The sequence below is a fragment of the Gobius niger genome (assembly GCF_951799975.1).
Source record: "Gobius niger genome assembly, chromosome: 8".
NCBI lineage: Eukaryota > Metazoa > Chordata > Actinopteri > Gobiiformes > Gobiidae > Gobius > Gobius niger.
The window spans coordinates 11,143,277-11,159,523 of NC_136859.1; the positions used below are offsets into that span (position 1 = coordinate 11,143,277).

General features: G+C 41.4%; 1 protein-coding gene across 1 annotated transcript; it reads right to left on the reverse strand.

The window, feature by feature from the left end:
* Nucleotides 1-1,927: 1,927 nt before the first annotated feature.
* On the reverse strand, nucleotides 1,928-16,247 carry iffo1b (intermediate filament family orphan 1b). Its single transcript, XM_079561338.1, has 9 exons — nucleotides 14,937-16,247; nucleotides 9,191-9,251; nucleotides 7,617-7,712; nucleotides 7,079-7,219; nucleotides 6,559-6,737; nucleotides 6,361-6,487; nucleotides 4,701-4,790; nucleotides 3,438-3,568; nucleotides 1,928-2,652 (listed from the first exon to the last, which is right to left on the reverse strand). Exons 1-9 carry the CDS (start codon nucleotides 15,845-15,847, stop codon nucleotides 2,553-2,555), a joined length of 1,836 nt encoding a protein of 611 aa, XP_079417464.1. The 5' UTR covers nucleotides 15,848-16,247; the 3' UTR covers nucleotides 1,928-2,552.

The window sequence follows — 16,247 nt, forward strand, 5'->3', positions numbered from 1 at the left end:
TTTAGCTTTGTAGAGTGTAGTTGATGTTAAAGATGTACACTGCAAAAAATGATTGTCTTATATACATTCATTAAAACGTCTTGTATTCGGAATTGTTCTCCTGCAATGAGTATTATTATTTACCTAAAACACTAATGAAATTGTTTCAGGACATTTTCATTTAATTTATCAGTGAATTTCTCCATTGTGAGATCAATAAAATCCCATCCACAGACTATTTATCAAGGACTAATTATTGCCTCATTCTTCCGGAAACCATAAGGAAATGGAGGAAGGCTCTGGAAGTTCCTTGCCCTCAACTTTTTGTCCCTCTTCAGGTCATTATTGAACACAGGCTCGTCATTCTGACCTCCACGTTTTTGTCTTAACATGCGCATCCACATCCTGTTTTTTCCTTTTGCTATTTTTATTATCGCCCTATTCAGCATAATGGAGGTGGCTCCAAAATCCCCACCAAACTGCGAGGTTCATTGCCTCGCACTGAACGCTATGGAAGGCCCTCAGTTCCTCAGGTCCTATCGTATAAAGACAGGATTTTTTATTCTTATTCAAGGTTCATACAAATGTGAATTACTCTAAGTCTGATAACCCAACCGCACTTACTTAAACCTGCTCAAACCGACCTTTTTTCTCTTAAAGATAATCCTTTTTTGCAGAGTAGATGAGGTATGTTCTTTTTTCCTGGTGTGTCAATGAATTTAGTGGCTCTTTTCATCCATTTTTTTTGTACCTACTAGCAATCATTTACAAGCTCAAAAATAGGTTTCATTATTTACATCTTTATACATCAAGCACCTTGGTGAGACAGCCTGGGCAGCGAGACGTAACCATTCTTTTCCATCCGCCGGTGGATCTTGATTTTGGCACTCGAGGTGGCTAATTCACATCTACAGGGGCTATTATATACAATATTAATTAGTTTAGTGGTAGAGCTCTGTGCAGTTCACATACAGGTCCTGAGCCAAGCACTGCGGCTAAAAATAAATGCCGGCTTTAAAGGGACGTCCACTGCACTGACGTCCACTGCACTGAGAGATTGGCAGCGTGTTAGTGCAGCTGTAGTGAGCTCTGCAGTTTTCTCTTAAGAGCCATTCGACGAGAGGAAGGTGACGACATTGTTTACGTTTTAGCCACTTATTTTGCTTAAATGGCGATTCACAATGGTGCTAGAAGGGCTTCTCATTCTTGCTTTGAAGTTACGCAAGCAAAAGTAAAATCATTCGCTCAGATAGTTTCAAATAATATTTTTGGCTGAAAAGTCATGAACTATTTACATTGGCTGTATAAAATGATCAGTGTGACTTACAGATGAGCTTGTATAACAAAAGAGGAATCATTATAATTTCTGAGTTCACCTAAGTTTTCAGTTCAGACAATAACATTTATGTAACAGGCAAAAGGACATATCATTAATTAAGCTACTAGTGTCGTTACTTCAGCTCCTTCTGCTGTTTTTGTGGTAGCACTTTACAGTACAGCAGAGTAAAGACACGGTAATAGGATCGAAATAAGTTAAAGTGTAATAATGAAAATTGTGTTTAAACTAACACGCCTAATAATATGGTTAAACATAAAGCCTAATTCAAAGGCTGTACCTTTCCAGGAAACAGGGCTAGTACTTTTATAGCAACATGGAAATACATTATCCCTAATAGTAAACATAGAAATCCGAGCCTGTTCCTACAAACGCACACATTTCGTTAGCCGTCGAATCCCGGACTCGTTTTAAATTGAACTTTCCATCCTCATACAAATGAATATGGAGGCAACGGAGCAATACTAACGCATGGGTTTTGTCAGTTTCATGGTATTCATATAACGTCTGTATCAACGTATTATAGATACAGACGGGGGAAGGGGGAAATTTGAATTCTCTGGGAAACACAGTTTTTCACACTTTTTGGGCGTTTTCTGGCGAAATAAGCTTGGCTGAATTTGAGTTAGCATTTAGCTCAGTGGACAATTTTATCCACTAATTTGTCTCTAAAGTAACATCTTGGAAGGTCTGTACATTCATTAATTTCTAACTAGGCTTTGACCTCACCTAAATGTGGTTGATGGGTTGACAGCTTTTGTGACGTTTGATGGCTAAATGCTAACAGCCATAAACTAGCCTGCTTGCTAACTGTCCGCAGCCGCTAATCCTTTTTTATTCCCACGCTATTTCTACTCTATTTCCATGTGCTTATCCTATTACCATGTTCTCACAGTGCTGTAAAGTGAAGTTCAACACAGTGAGTGCTCAGAACAAAAGCAGAAGTGTTAAGGCCATTCAATTAAATGATGACATCTCATATACTCCACAAAAGCTAATATTGTTTTTACAACAAATAGGACTCAGTAACATTTTATAGTCTCCATGCCGAAAGGGAGCACCAGTGGAGATACAGTGCAATCTAGGTCTCATCTCTCTCAAAAGAGCACTGTCTAACTTTACTGACAATACCAGCAACTACCATTGTGACCACTTCCGGGATCATAAACAGACTTGTCTACAATGTTAAATTCAGGTCTCTATTGCATTTGGTCTATTACGGTAGTGAAGGTCAGTGTCAGGATTTCCCGTTGCTCGAGGAAGAGGATGGAGAGGCCGAGGAGCGGTCGCTGTCTTTCTGATCACTGTCATCAGAGCAACCAGGAGCTGGTGAGTTGCTGTAAAAAACAAAAAAACAGGGTGAGCCTAAGCTATAAAGTAGAATGTGTCATAATGTGTGATGGAGGGTGCCAGGGCTTAAGTCTCTATGAATTAAATATCCAAATAATATTATTTCTTGTTAGGGGTTGGATGAAAAGACTCCCAATGGTTGGCTGTTGTAGTGATCCAAAGTTTATCAACTGTGTGAAAAAGATATCTTAGCACTGCCAGACCAAAAAAAAAAGTCTTGTTATAATCTAGGGTTACTCCAGTTGGTCAGGTCTAGATTCAGCAACACTATGTTCCCAAAGATGAGAATTCATCGGGCTCATATTGTGAAAGAGTGCTTCAGGGAGCATGAGATGAGATCATTTTCACGCATGGATAGGACACAACAGAGTCCAGATTAACCCCATTGAGAATCTTTCGGATGTGCAGGAGAAGGCTTTGCACAGTGGTCACACTCTCCCATCATCAATACGAGATCTTGGTGAAAAATGAATGTAACATTGGATCTTCTGACTTTGCAGAAGCTTAATTAAATAATACAGTGAATGCAGGCTGTAATTAATCCTTATATGTTAGCTCTTCCCGGTTCACCCCTTAAGCTTGAGCTTGAGTGAGACCATTGTGAGACAGACTCATTTTCTCCTACTCCCGTCCAACACAATAATACTGTGTGTGACATTTTTATTTGTGGTAACTTTTTTTTTTTTGGTTGTTGTTTATGGAAATAAAACCTGGTAGAGAGGATAGGACAGAGTTCATACACATATTTATAGTTTAGTAAGATGGGCGTTACCTGTCTCCGCTCTGTGTGATGAGCCTCCTGCAGGTCTCCATCTGCACGTCCAGGCCTCTCTTCATGGAGCACATCTCCATGTACTCGTGCAGGTGACGATTCATGTCGCTCTTTGCTGTGGCCAATTCAAGCTGCATCACAAACACAACACACACTTTAACATTATACAGTATTGAGGTTGTTTTCAAAATCAAATCAAATCAAATCACGAAATAATTTAAATTCAATCAATTTATCCTAACAGAGAAGACATTTTGTCCAGGTATTGTTTCAGGTTAAAATACCTGGAAATTATAATTATGTGTAAAACATTTTATATTTTTTTGTGTATTTGATAATTGGGCTGGGTACCGTTGATGATACTTGGCTTACGATATTGATACTCGAACGATAATGTTTTCAACACTTTTGACAAAATATTTGTCTTCTAGAACGAGAAAACAGAACAATAATGTTAATTAATTTCATAAAAGACTATTTCTTTTCAATTTTAATCATTGATTTGAGCTGTAACAACCAAGCAACTTCCTTTAATGCTGTCCCAGGATCCAACCGGCTTTTTGTAGGTTAGAAAATGCTTTATTGATCCAAAATGGCTTTGAACATTTTTGTTCAAATAGTTTTTTTTAATATATTTTGCATTCTGCTAGACATACCCTTTGGTAAACCAAGTCATGACATCTGCATTTTGAATTTTATAAGCCCAAACTCTGTTTTGCTCTAGTAGTGGAATAAGAATTGTTAAGTCCCTCAGAATAGTGTATAGGACACATACTGTTAGAGAAATCACAATTTATGAGATTAATATTGGGTGATGCTCTACGGTTGTACTTTCTCTGCTGTACAGCCATAACTCAGGCACTGCATGTTTTGGCTTGCATATCAGTATGACGCACAACAGGTTATTTATCTCTCTGGAGATGTGGAAGTATAGCCAGACCTGAATGGTCAGACTCGCGTGATGTCTTGAGTTCATGTCTCCGGGTTCTGCACTGGTAGATAAACTTCTCCTGCATCCAATTTTTCACCTATCCTCTCGGACACCATTGTTTTGTCACACACTCGTAGCACAGTCTCCTTCAGAATTGCTACTCTCCATCTCATTGTTATCCCTTTTCAGTGTTATTGAATGAAAGCAGCCATGATGGAATGTGAAAGAGTATACAGTATATAATATTTTTTTTAGGTCACTACTGTATAAATATTATAAATATTATAAATCACATGCTCTCATGCAGGAGGTGGACACAGCAGTGGACTGACCTCAATCTGGTCGATGGTCTCTTGGTACTCTTTCTCCCGGGACTTGAACAGACACTCGGTATCATTAATCACCTTTTCCAGACAGTCCTCCTGAAGGACAAAACGAAGACATGCATTGATACTGAGCTAAATAAAGTTGCATAAAAAGGTCCTGATAAAACAATATTACATGAAACTGAGACGTGTGATCCGGTGAGGATGATTTTGGAGAGACGGTAATATCATAATTAAAAGTTTTTCTGTTTCATCAAGCTCTGTGCTCAAAATAAGAAACATGTGATCTACTTGTCCCCATCCACTCCTTCATTGATCAGCCTGTAACCAATAATAGTGAAGAGTAAACTCAGAAGAAGCATTATACTGTAGAAAGACCATTTGTTCTCGTACTGGAACCCATATACTGAAACTCCACACAGATGATGCATAACCACAAATACCACCAGGAATTCATGTAAACAAATACGCTCAATAAAGTCTTTGATTTCCCTTATGTTGCTGTCTGGAAATAGGACAATAAAGTGGCACTCAATGCTCATCTGAAACGCAATAGATGCTCTTTATGGTTTTACAGCCGAAAGAGAGGGGAAAAATGTGATTGTTGTAAACCTTCCCTCACGAAACTATCACTCTCAAAGCTTTTTTTTAGTGTGAATAGTTTTGACAACTTCAGATTCACTTATTGAGTAGGTTTCTTTTAGCTTGAATTTTTTTATTTATTTTTTTTGGGGGGGGGGGGAGAAATAATGGACCAAATCATGAAATCAACATTTAGCAAGACTGTATCAAGAAGTAGTTAGCATCATAGTGTAGCATGTATAAAGTGAACCGCTAAGCTCAATACAAGTACCCACGAATCTGAAGGTGAAATAAAAATAGAACACTGTTTATAATAAAGATGAACAAAACCTGCATTTATTTTCCATTTCCACAAGTTTCTTTTGTTTACCCCTAACCAGTCCCCACAGTCCCTCAAAAATACCCAAGAGGGCTCAAATGTCCATAAAATAAAAATAAAAAGAATGCTCAGAGCTCTGATTTACCACTACCCGGGTAGTATGACCTTTTTGTGTGCACAATATCTCAGCTTAACGGTGCACGATGGGACCCAGGTCCAGATCCATAAGAACTGCATGAATTACAAAAAAAATATCAGCAACACTCTGTACAATATCCAATGGCCACTAATTTGTATGGGGATAAAACCCTCAATTCAAACAGACTCAAACACATTAGCAGGAACAAGCTAACGGCCTTTCTGTGATTTCTACGGTTAGCATGGTTAGCACACTTCAACCACGATTACTAAAGACAAAAGCAGTTAACAGCAAATGCGGTGTCATCATTCCCCTTACATACTAAACCCTTATAAATTACATTGTTTTACAGACAAGGATATCCAACCTGTACATCTCAGCTAACATCAAACAAACATCACGTGTCCAGATTGTATTTCCAGTGCGATCAAGTTCAGATTGTCTCTCTTTGCATCCTCCAATGCCCATTGCTTCAGACAAAACTCGGACTGACCTCAAATGCCAGACACAAGAAATAACACCTTCAAAACTTCTAAAGATTGAAGAACGTTCCATTCTTGCAGCCTGACTTTCATAAACCCCCTGAGTATGATAAATAATGTGAATATGGCACAACTGGCTGTTACCTCTCCTGGTGGATGGGCTGGATCAGGAGGCAGGGTGCACCCAGGAAAGTCCTCCCACAGCAGCAGAGTCTCCTCCGTCTCCTCCCAGGCCAAACTGTCACAGTCGTCTTCAAATTCACACTCGCGCCTGTGTTAGCCACAAAACAAACATCAGTGAAATCAGGAGAAACCTTATCAAATCTAACGCAGTTGACTTACAGCTGGTTGAGCATCCTCTGCATTTCCTCGTTGATCTGATTGGCTGACGACCCACCGTGCTCTTCCTCTTTGGCCACGCCCCCGTCGCTCTCCGAGGTGCTGACCGGTTCATCGCACTCGCTGCTGTTGTACGACAGAGGCGTGGGCTTGCGGCGGATATTCAGCTGGTTGTTTGGCACCTGGAATCACAAGACAGGATTATACTCCAAAAATCAATGGGATGAATATTTGACTGGTTTACATTGATTCAACACACATTTCTTTTTGGTTACTTGGAGACATCTCAAGCTAAAAGCCGATTATGCAGATGCAGAGAGACCCTTATCCCCTCAGGGAGCTTTTGAAAGTTTGTCTTGGTAAGTAAAAATGTAGTTATTTTACAGATGCCTTGCACAGTATTGACTCCTCCTGTCTTCAATATAATAAAACTCAAATTACAGGATCCCCTACACAACATTTTTGCATCGGTCTCCCAGAAAACCAGAGACAGCCCTGGCTACTCAAAGGATCTGATTTATACCTGGTACATCTGAATGACATCCTCACAGTTCCTCTGCTGAGCCACGTCGCACAGTCGAGTGGTGATCTCGATCCTGCGGCAGATGTCCATGTCCACCTTCATGGCTTTCTCCTGGATCTTACTGTCCAGATCTGACAGGTTCTGTGGACAACATGGATCAAGAATGGCCTTTTATTAGCTAATACTTTGAAGTACATCATTAGTGAAGTAATTTGGTTCTTTTTATTAGCTTGTTTGGGGGATAACAGATGTAATAGGCAATGAGTACAGATAATATTCTCCTTCTGTGTCCTTAAAACAGAGAGTTGTAGGTAAGCAAGAGTTGAATGACAGTGTCAACAAAGAAAGAAAGCATCTGTTTATGAATTCAATCACAGACGCTTAACCACTTAATACGGACAATGTCAGTCATTTGGGCCGTTTATGTTAAAGAATGCCTGCTCTGCGCAGATACAATAGCCCTTTTGACGGGATGTTGGCCAGGATTATGTAACTGGAGCTGTCTGTGGAGTGACTGTGTGCGACTGAATGCACTCACGTTGCTCATGAGGCCTTTGAAGAGGACCAGCTCTGCCTTCAGCTGCTGCACTCGGAGAGCCAGCTCATCCTGACAGCCCTCGCTCTCCTGCAGGTCCTGCGCACGAAAGGAAACATTTACCCATTAGAATGCCAGTTAGAGTTTTATCAATTAACAAGACACAGATCAAAACACGTAGCAGAACAAATAGCTCACAGTTATCTTTACACAAAGCAGTGCACTCTTGGGTCGAAATCACACTTAAAAATGTGATTATAGTTGTCAGAGCGTGCAGATATAGGGCAGATATAACACTAAATACTGTCCAATCCGTCTGTCTTCATATCAATCTGCAATGGCAAGGGTCTCAAGATGTGTTAATGAGGAGGTATTATGCTTTTTCCAGGCATTTCATAATATTCCCAAACACATCTTTATCACTATACACTTTCTTGGTTATAAAAGCCTCTGAGCTAAAATAAGACCCTCCTACTCCCCATTCCTCTTGCTCCCCTTTGCTGCGTAGAATTGTAGCGACACAAAACGAGTGTTTTCACTTCACGATGAGAGGAGTAAAGTGCATATGACACATTAGACAAAATTTTTGCTAAAACATAGTTAACACAATTATATGAGATTTTATTATATAATTAAGATCCCAGTTTTCTTTAGTTTGGCCATTTTTGTGATGTTAATAGTTTCACTTCCTTATTGGGCACCGACAGGAAGAGATGATTTTAAACTGTTGCCGTGGCGACCATATTATGTCAATGGGAAATGTGTTCAACTGCTTTGGAACTTTTCCTTTATCTATGTCACTTCCTGTCAGCAGCTTAAAAGTTTACTTTTCTGCGCAACATTTCTTCATTAAAATTGCTGCTTCACTGAAATAAAATGATAATTATGCAACTGATGTTATCTGTCTAAATAAGTCATATTTTTTAGACTCAGGAGGAGTTTTCTGGGAACTGCCGCCGCAATGCAAAGACCAGTCACGAGAGGCGAATCAAAGATTACTCAAAGATGCAACTGCAACTCACGTATTTTTTTCAGATGAAAGAATAACATTGTAACTAGCTCAAAAAGTCGATTTTGCTTTAACATTTTGGATTATATGTGCAATGACAGATGTCTTTGATTCAATGAGAGCAGGATTTTTAAACTGTCTGTAAACTATGAATCGTGTTTCAGTGAAAAACTAACACTTTTTCCATGTCTTTTCCTCTGAGGTTTTACTGTAACTTAGCTTTGCTTTACTGATAGTTTTTACTTATTGATGTGCAGCAATTCTGGTCAAGGGAGTGCTATTCGACTTGTGGTTTGTGTGAACGCCTAAATGGGTCAACGACATACAGTAACTGGCAGCGCTTCATACAATAAGGAGAAAAACACAGGAAGCTGCGAGGCACTACAAGAAGCACAATAAAGCCACAATAGTACTCAAGGTGGAATAAAAAATAATAGATAGAGAGATGATGCAATAGACTACAATGGGGGGTCTGGTGCCACAAAGGTATTGTTCTCAAACAGGAAGCTCCGGGAGGAAAGATATCGATTGCTTTAAGTTTTGAGATAATGCAGACAGTAACTTTTACCTCTTGAAGGTCTGACATCTTCTGCTGCAGGTCCATCCTCACTGTGGTTTCTTCCTCCCATCTGCAACACAAACAGCACACATGAATCAGGGGCAAAGAGAGTCAGACTGTCAAAGAGCGAAGACTAAAAGCTGCTCTTTAAACATATAGGGACTAAACCGTGATCAAAGACATAAGTACTTGATTTGATGAAGCAAAGTCAGATGAAAAAAATGCAAATGCTTCACAGACTTCTCCGTTTGGCTTTGTCTTTCATAGATGGATAACTTCAGTGTGTATCGCATGCATATTTATTTGGTTTATTTGGCAGAGGTGCGACTTGAGCTTCATTTCTTCATAACCAGAGGGCGCAGACGGATTCCCTGCATCTTTTAATTAACAAACAGGAACTAAATATCCCGTCTCGATAGGGTCTTGTGTATAAACTACTGTGGTTTGGACTGTTTTCAATATGAGGCAACAGTGCTCAGCATCAAACACAGTATTTCACAATGTGTCCGCAGGGAGAACGATGCAGCAGCGGCACAAGGCTTTTTAGGCTGCAGTGCATTGGCCCCACATGGGAATACTAAATCCGTGATGTCCTGAGTCATGAGATGAGACTTGTTGTTGACAGAGAGGACGCTTGTTGGATCAGTAAGGTGAGAATGCGCGAGGCAGAGCCAAGAAGTGCTCCTCTATGCAAGCCATGAGGCCCAGCCAAGCCCCCGTCTGCTTGTGCGCGTGGTGCATTGCAGAGGCAGCATGTACGTGCGGAGGGCGTGTGCCTGGAGGAGGAAGTGCTGGCGCTGAGAAAATGTGAAAACAAAACGAAGCAGGCACAGAGGGCAGGAGCGGAGGGAGGAGACGGGGCCAGGTGCGCTCCACAAAGGATGAGAAATGGAAGGGATCAGCAAGGAACACACACTGTACAATAGACTGGGTTCACAACCTTTTACAATCGGTATCATGTTGTCAGATGGAGGGCAGGGTGTCTGTTTAACTCTATGAGCAGTTTTTGAATGAAATATTTGAACTGAAACCTCAAACTGCGTAGGCTGCACTATCATTCTTTGTTAGTGCTTTGCGTCTGTGGAAAGCACAAGCTACATAAATAAATTACTCTCCCCTTTCCCTTCACAGTGACTGTATTTGCTTCTTTTTTCATATTACAGTTTTTCTCAGTTGGTTTGGTGCATTTCTCAGATTAAAACGGACATTTACAGCAGCTTATTCATTCATTTGTGTACATATAGTCTGTTGCATTATGTTACTTTTGAGACACTAAAAAATACACTCTCCACTGTATTGGGTTTAGGTCACAGTGGAGTGTTTTGTGGCAGTGGGACAGGAGCAGTGAACGACTGCAGTGCAGTGTCACACAGACCTACCTCCAGCTTCTTATCAAGATTACTTACTGTAATTTTGGAACTTAGACATTAATCTGTATATTTTGCTAATTATATCTCACAGAAGCCTTATCTTTCTATGTAAAAAGTGTAGAACATTTTAGGTGCAATACATGGAAGCAATAATGTTATGATGGGTCAGACAAGTATAGAAAAATGTAAAACAGCATTTGCTTTTTCCTAAATGCAACAACAAAATGAACAAGTGTGTTTTTTGAATGTGAGAGATACAGCATGTGCCAAAGCGAGCTGAGAAAAACTGTAATCCTGTGGCTTAAAGTGAAAACAAATACATCTGTGCGAGTGAATAACGCCAGCACTTCTTTAAAACTAACTCAGGCCATTTATGTTGACGGAGGAGACATAAAAACATTAAGGCCAAGGGTTAATTTCATCATTGAATTCTAATCGTTCCCATTATTTAAATACAGTCTGTCATTATGATTTCACAATGAACGCAGCCTTTGAGCATTGCACAGCACCAGCAGTGAATCGAACCACATAAACCACCTCGCCCTGTGGAGAGTAAATAAGAGCAGGATTCCTCACATCTGCTGGCTTTGTATTTGTCCTGTTTGAAATGTAAAGAACCAGTTTCACTCAAGGAGAGGGGTTTCGGTGACTATTGTACAAAGTAAGATGAGATCACACTGACGACAAACGGTTCATAAACATGGGTAAGATATAAGAACATGTGAACTCATATGGAAATATTATATTAGACTTCAAGGCTTGACTATACGTAACAATATCCTCACCCTGGATGTATATAGGGTAATGTTTTGTTTGTGCTGTATTTTGAACATGACCAGAGAGAGAAATGTAAAGAAAAATAAAGCCTGTGTCGAGTTAACACGATCACATTGAACAATCAAAACGCAGAGAAGAAATCGATGAGTTCTTGAAATTGTAGTTTGTTGTATGTGGCACTACTTTTGCTTAATTTGCACTCTTCCTTTACTTCTGTTTCTGCAAAGCGTCAGGTCATGGGGTTTGGTCTCCTGCGTCTTTGGTCGATGGGCTAAGAGTGTGCATTGTTTTGGTGGAGTCATGGTTCAGCAACACTATGTGCCCAAAGAATGAGATCAGCTGAACATCCAGGTTATTCCATCAATAGATTTCCTTCTTCCCTGATGGCATGGGCATAATCCAAAAAAAAAAAAGAAGAGTCGTTCAGGGAGCACGAGACATCATGGATTGGCCACAACAGAGTCCAGGTCTTTAGGATGTGCTAGAGATTGCTTTGTGCAGTGGTCGCACTCTCCCCTCATCAATACAGGATGAATAAATGCCACACTGGATCTTTTGACATTGCAGAAGCTTGTGGAAACAATGCCACAGTGAAATCAAAGCTAAAGACGGTGCAACTAAATATTAGAGCGTGTGACCTTGTTTTGTGGTTTTGGCAGAGTGGTAGACCATTGTGTTTTAGAGGCTGCAAAAATGTCATGTAGTTTTGATACAAGCCTGAGAATATACGTACAGTTGTGCCAGAGTGTTCGCCCCTTGATTAACACTTTTCACTCTGATAACTAAGACTTCTTTCTATGTTATGGTCTGATTACACTCGTTGCTATGCTCTCCTTTACCACGTTTGAAAAATATGAACTATGAGTCAGCTCGTTGTCATGAGTTGCTGTAATGTTTGAGTTTCCACATGGAAAGAAAGAGACAAAATAATGGACAAAGTATGTTTGCATGTGTGAACAACAGGGCCTGCAGAATTGCATTAACATTGTGACTTTACTGAAGGGGCATGTGTCTCTTTGTTCTGAGAAAAATGTTTTTGCTGTCATGAAAAACAGACTCACATGTCGAGGTATGCTTGAATCAAAAATGATACCTGGAAAAGACTTAAAATGATGTGCTAAAGCAATAGAGAAACAGCTTTAAAGCAATAAACAAAACTACATTTGTATGAGGCCATAACAATCTAGACATCATTTCATATAGTCATCAATTATTCATTTCTTCATCAATAACTTGTTTGTCTGACCCGTTTGAATCGACCAGACTCACAGTTGAATTATTTTGCTGGGGTAAGGCAATGTCTTTAAACTCTTTCCCTCAGCCGTTTCAGTGAAGTGCAAATCACCCAGTCATCAGCTGACACACAGAGCTAAATCAGTTTGCTGACTGCGACCATCGATTGTGAGCTCAACTACAAATTATCCCACTGACCATTTGTTTATTTGTTGTTGGGCTTTTTTTTCATTTGGCCGTTTCTGTTTTCTTTGGCCATTCTTCAAAAAAAAAAAAACAATCTAGTTTTTCCTTATTTTCCTGGTCCTCTGTGTTTGCCCCATGTTCACAGGGCCAAACTGTCAGGAGCAGTGGGCGAATGCTGCGCAAACAGATCCAGATTTTAGAGTACCTAGCGAGACGAGGAGCCCATTACGTGTTTTTGGGTCGATGGAGAAACTGGGGAGAGAGGGAAAACCCGGAAGAAACCTACACGGACGTGGAAAGAACATAAAAACTCCACAATAACATATATACTGCACAATAAGGGCGATATGGCTTGAACACTAAAGACCATATTTGTGCTTGGGTGGGATTCAACATGGCTGTCACCTCATGTTTGTTGTTTTGCATACGTATTAAACATTATTACAGTCAATGAATGGTTAAGGCTTATTTAACAAATGGGGTCTTTTTGCAACACTTCAAAAAATGAGTGAAATTTTCTTGAATTAAGTAAATTTGTCCTTGATTTGAGAGTCTAATTTCAAGAAATCTGGACATGGGGCAAGATATTTACACTCAATTTAACATAAAAGAAATCACTGCACTCAAAACTAGATTAAAAAAAATCTTTATCTACTTGAAATAAATCAAAATAAAGTTGTTTTATCTTATTTTAAGTGTAAATATCTTTATTTACTTATTTCAAGATTACTTTTTTTAGGGTGCCTTTTTCTGCTTGAAAGTTTTACAAGAAAAAACACCAGTGTAGTCAAAATGTAGTCACTTATGCCTTGTCGCCATGGAAAGGTCTTCAGTTACAAAAGTGACTTCATTTTGTTCTGCAGCTCAGGGTGCAAGATCAAGAAGTTCTTGCGTCTTGTGAAGTATGAATGAGCCTTTATCGTTCAATAAATAACAGATAAATTATACATTTTTGGGCTCGATATTTATCGTCTGTACATTTATTAGTATTTCCCCCTTATTTTTTTCTTTGTAAAACTTTGATTTCTTGATTTCATTTATCGCGATACTTTCCTGCCTCAATACATCGAACTTCAAATTTGTTATCGTGACAGGGCTAGTGTCTACATATGTGTTGTACAAGTATGTTGTTGTTGTTGTTTTGCATTGAAATAACATGTTTTTTCTGTCATTTAAAGCCAGATTCTCGCCATAATCTGTTGCGTTCATGTGACGTCACACCGTTCATCAGAGCCATTACTTTAAAACTGACAGGCTGCTAATGCAACAGTCACACATATGCCTGTCTGTGTAAGCAGTAAAAGATTTTGTGGAGAAAAAGCTCTATAGTCCAATTGAGTTTTCATCTTTCTGAAAACCACTGCATTATTCTGTCACAATTAGCGGTGGTGGTATCTAAGCTAATGTAGCCACAGACGCCCTGAGCCAATCTGAAAGAAAAATGTTGATTATACAGCCTCAGCAGCACCCACCACACAGTCACATGAACACATTCAAAAACATGCAGCTGCACATTAGATGAATGCTCTGCCACTGAGTCACTCCTGCTCTGGGAGATGTGACAAATCCTCTGGTGGATTCTCTTTCCTTCAGCCACAACACATGAACGTGGATATAGCCAGTGCCACATGCAGCAGTGGCTCTGACCATACAATGATCAGAGAAACGTTGGCCCGTGCTCTGTGTCTGCGACTCAGATTTGAGAACGTGAGCCCAAGTGTTCCGTGAATCAGCCTCCGAGTTTACACTGGAAAAAGTCCCCACATGGCTTTGACCTTCATTCCACGGTATATTTAGCCTGTCGCGAGTTGATCACTCATCTGTATTTGTAGAACGGCACCTGTTCTGTGGCCGCACACGTGCAGTGGGTTCAGGCCTGCAGCTGAAGGAAATGGAGGTGTCTCATGCATGCAGTATGCTGACTGTGCAGCTGTTTACTGGCCTCCGAGAATCATAACAACACTGAGGCAAGCATCAAAGGGACACCAAAGTATTTGATTTAGTTTTGATCTGTTGAGTCAAACATCTCCACACTGACAAACAATTTAGCTTGAAGAAAACAACGGCCCTATTGAACCAGAATTTAAAAAAAGCTGATTAAGCAAATTTAAACTGGTCTCATGTTTAAATAAAGATAAACACACCACTGTAGATTAACTTAAGGTCATTAAGCTGCACAAAGTTATTACCTGCGCTTGTACTCGTCCCTCTCCCTCTTGACTTTGGCCAGGACGTTGTACAGGGCTCTTATCTCGGGCGTGATGGTGTCGATCTGCACCCCGACGCCATCGGGGTGCACCCAGGACACCCCGGGACTGGTCACCCTCTCGGCGCCCGCAGAGCCGAACCGGCGCGTGTGGTTGTAGGACCAGATGGTGCCCGGGATGTAGCGCGGAGGAGGGTTGGTGGCGGTGGATGTCCCGGTGGTGCAGGTGGGGGAGTCCACACAGGGAGAGGCCTGGCTGATGGTGATGGACGGGTTACCTCTGTAGTGGGGCTCTCCTGGCGCGGCCGCAGGAGAGTTGAACAGGGAGGTGGGTCTTCGGGCCGAGTTGTTGGTGTTGTGGAAGGGCAGGGAGCCGGGTCTCAGTGGTATGACAAACCCCGTCTGCACACAGGCCTCCTGAGTGGGGCCCCTGGTCTGCTCACAGCTTTGGCACATTTTATTGGCGTCCAGGGCCTGCTGAAGCTGCTTCTCTAAGATCTTATTCCTTCGCTCTAGCTCGTGCACCTTGGCCAGGAAGCATCTAAATCTAAGGTTGAGTGTCTTGAGGACGCTGATGTTTGAGCCGAGGTCGTTTCTGAGAGCCATGGCGGCGGGAGGCGGTGGAGGAGGGGGCGCGGTGCGGTGCTGGTAGTGTCCGGAGAGGTGATGGAGGAAGGGAGAGGTCTGCGCAGAGGAGGAGGAGGATGGCCCAGTGCCGGACTGCTCGCCCAAAAGGTCCGCCCCAGGGAGAAGGGCGTCGGGCAGCAGGCCGGAGGGGGAGTCGGGGTGTCCGGGGCTGTGGAGCTGATGCGGATGTTGTTGGTGATGCGCGTTAGCCCCCAACAAAGGATTCATGCTATGGTAAGAAAACCTGAAGCGCTGCAGATCTGGCATGAACACGGACGGTCTCTGACACAATAAAATGACTTGAAATACCTCTCCTCAGCCTCACCTGCGGCACCTGGTTACGCAACGCGTTAAAATAAGGCTCTGATCCCGATAAAGCAGGAAGGTCTTAACGTCGCTGCCTGGAGGATGAGATCAGCGCTCCGACGACGCAAAGCAGCAGCAGCAGCGACAAAAGGACGAGTCCAACTAAAAGCAGTCAGATCAGAACCCACCAGAGCGTTATTGTCTAAAAAAACAAACAAACATAAGTGTGCGTAAAAAGCATGGAGAGGCACCGTGAGTCAATATAGCGCCGGAGAGGCTCAGTGCGTCCGTATTCCTGAAGTTCTGGCAAAGAGATGCGACCGCAGCCAGGAGCAAGTGCAGTGGGATTGGAGGAGCGCCG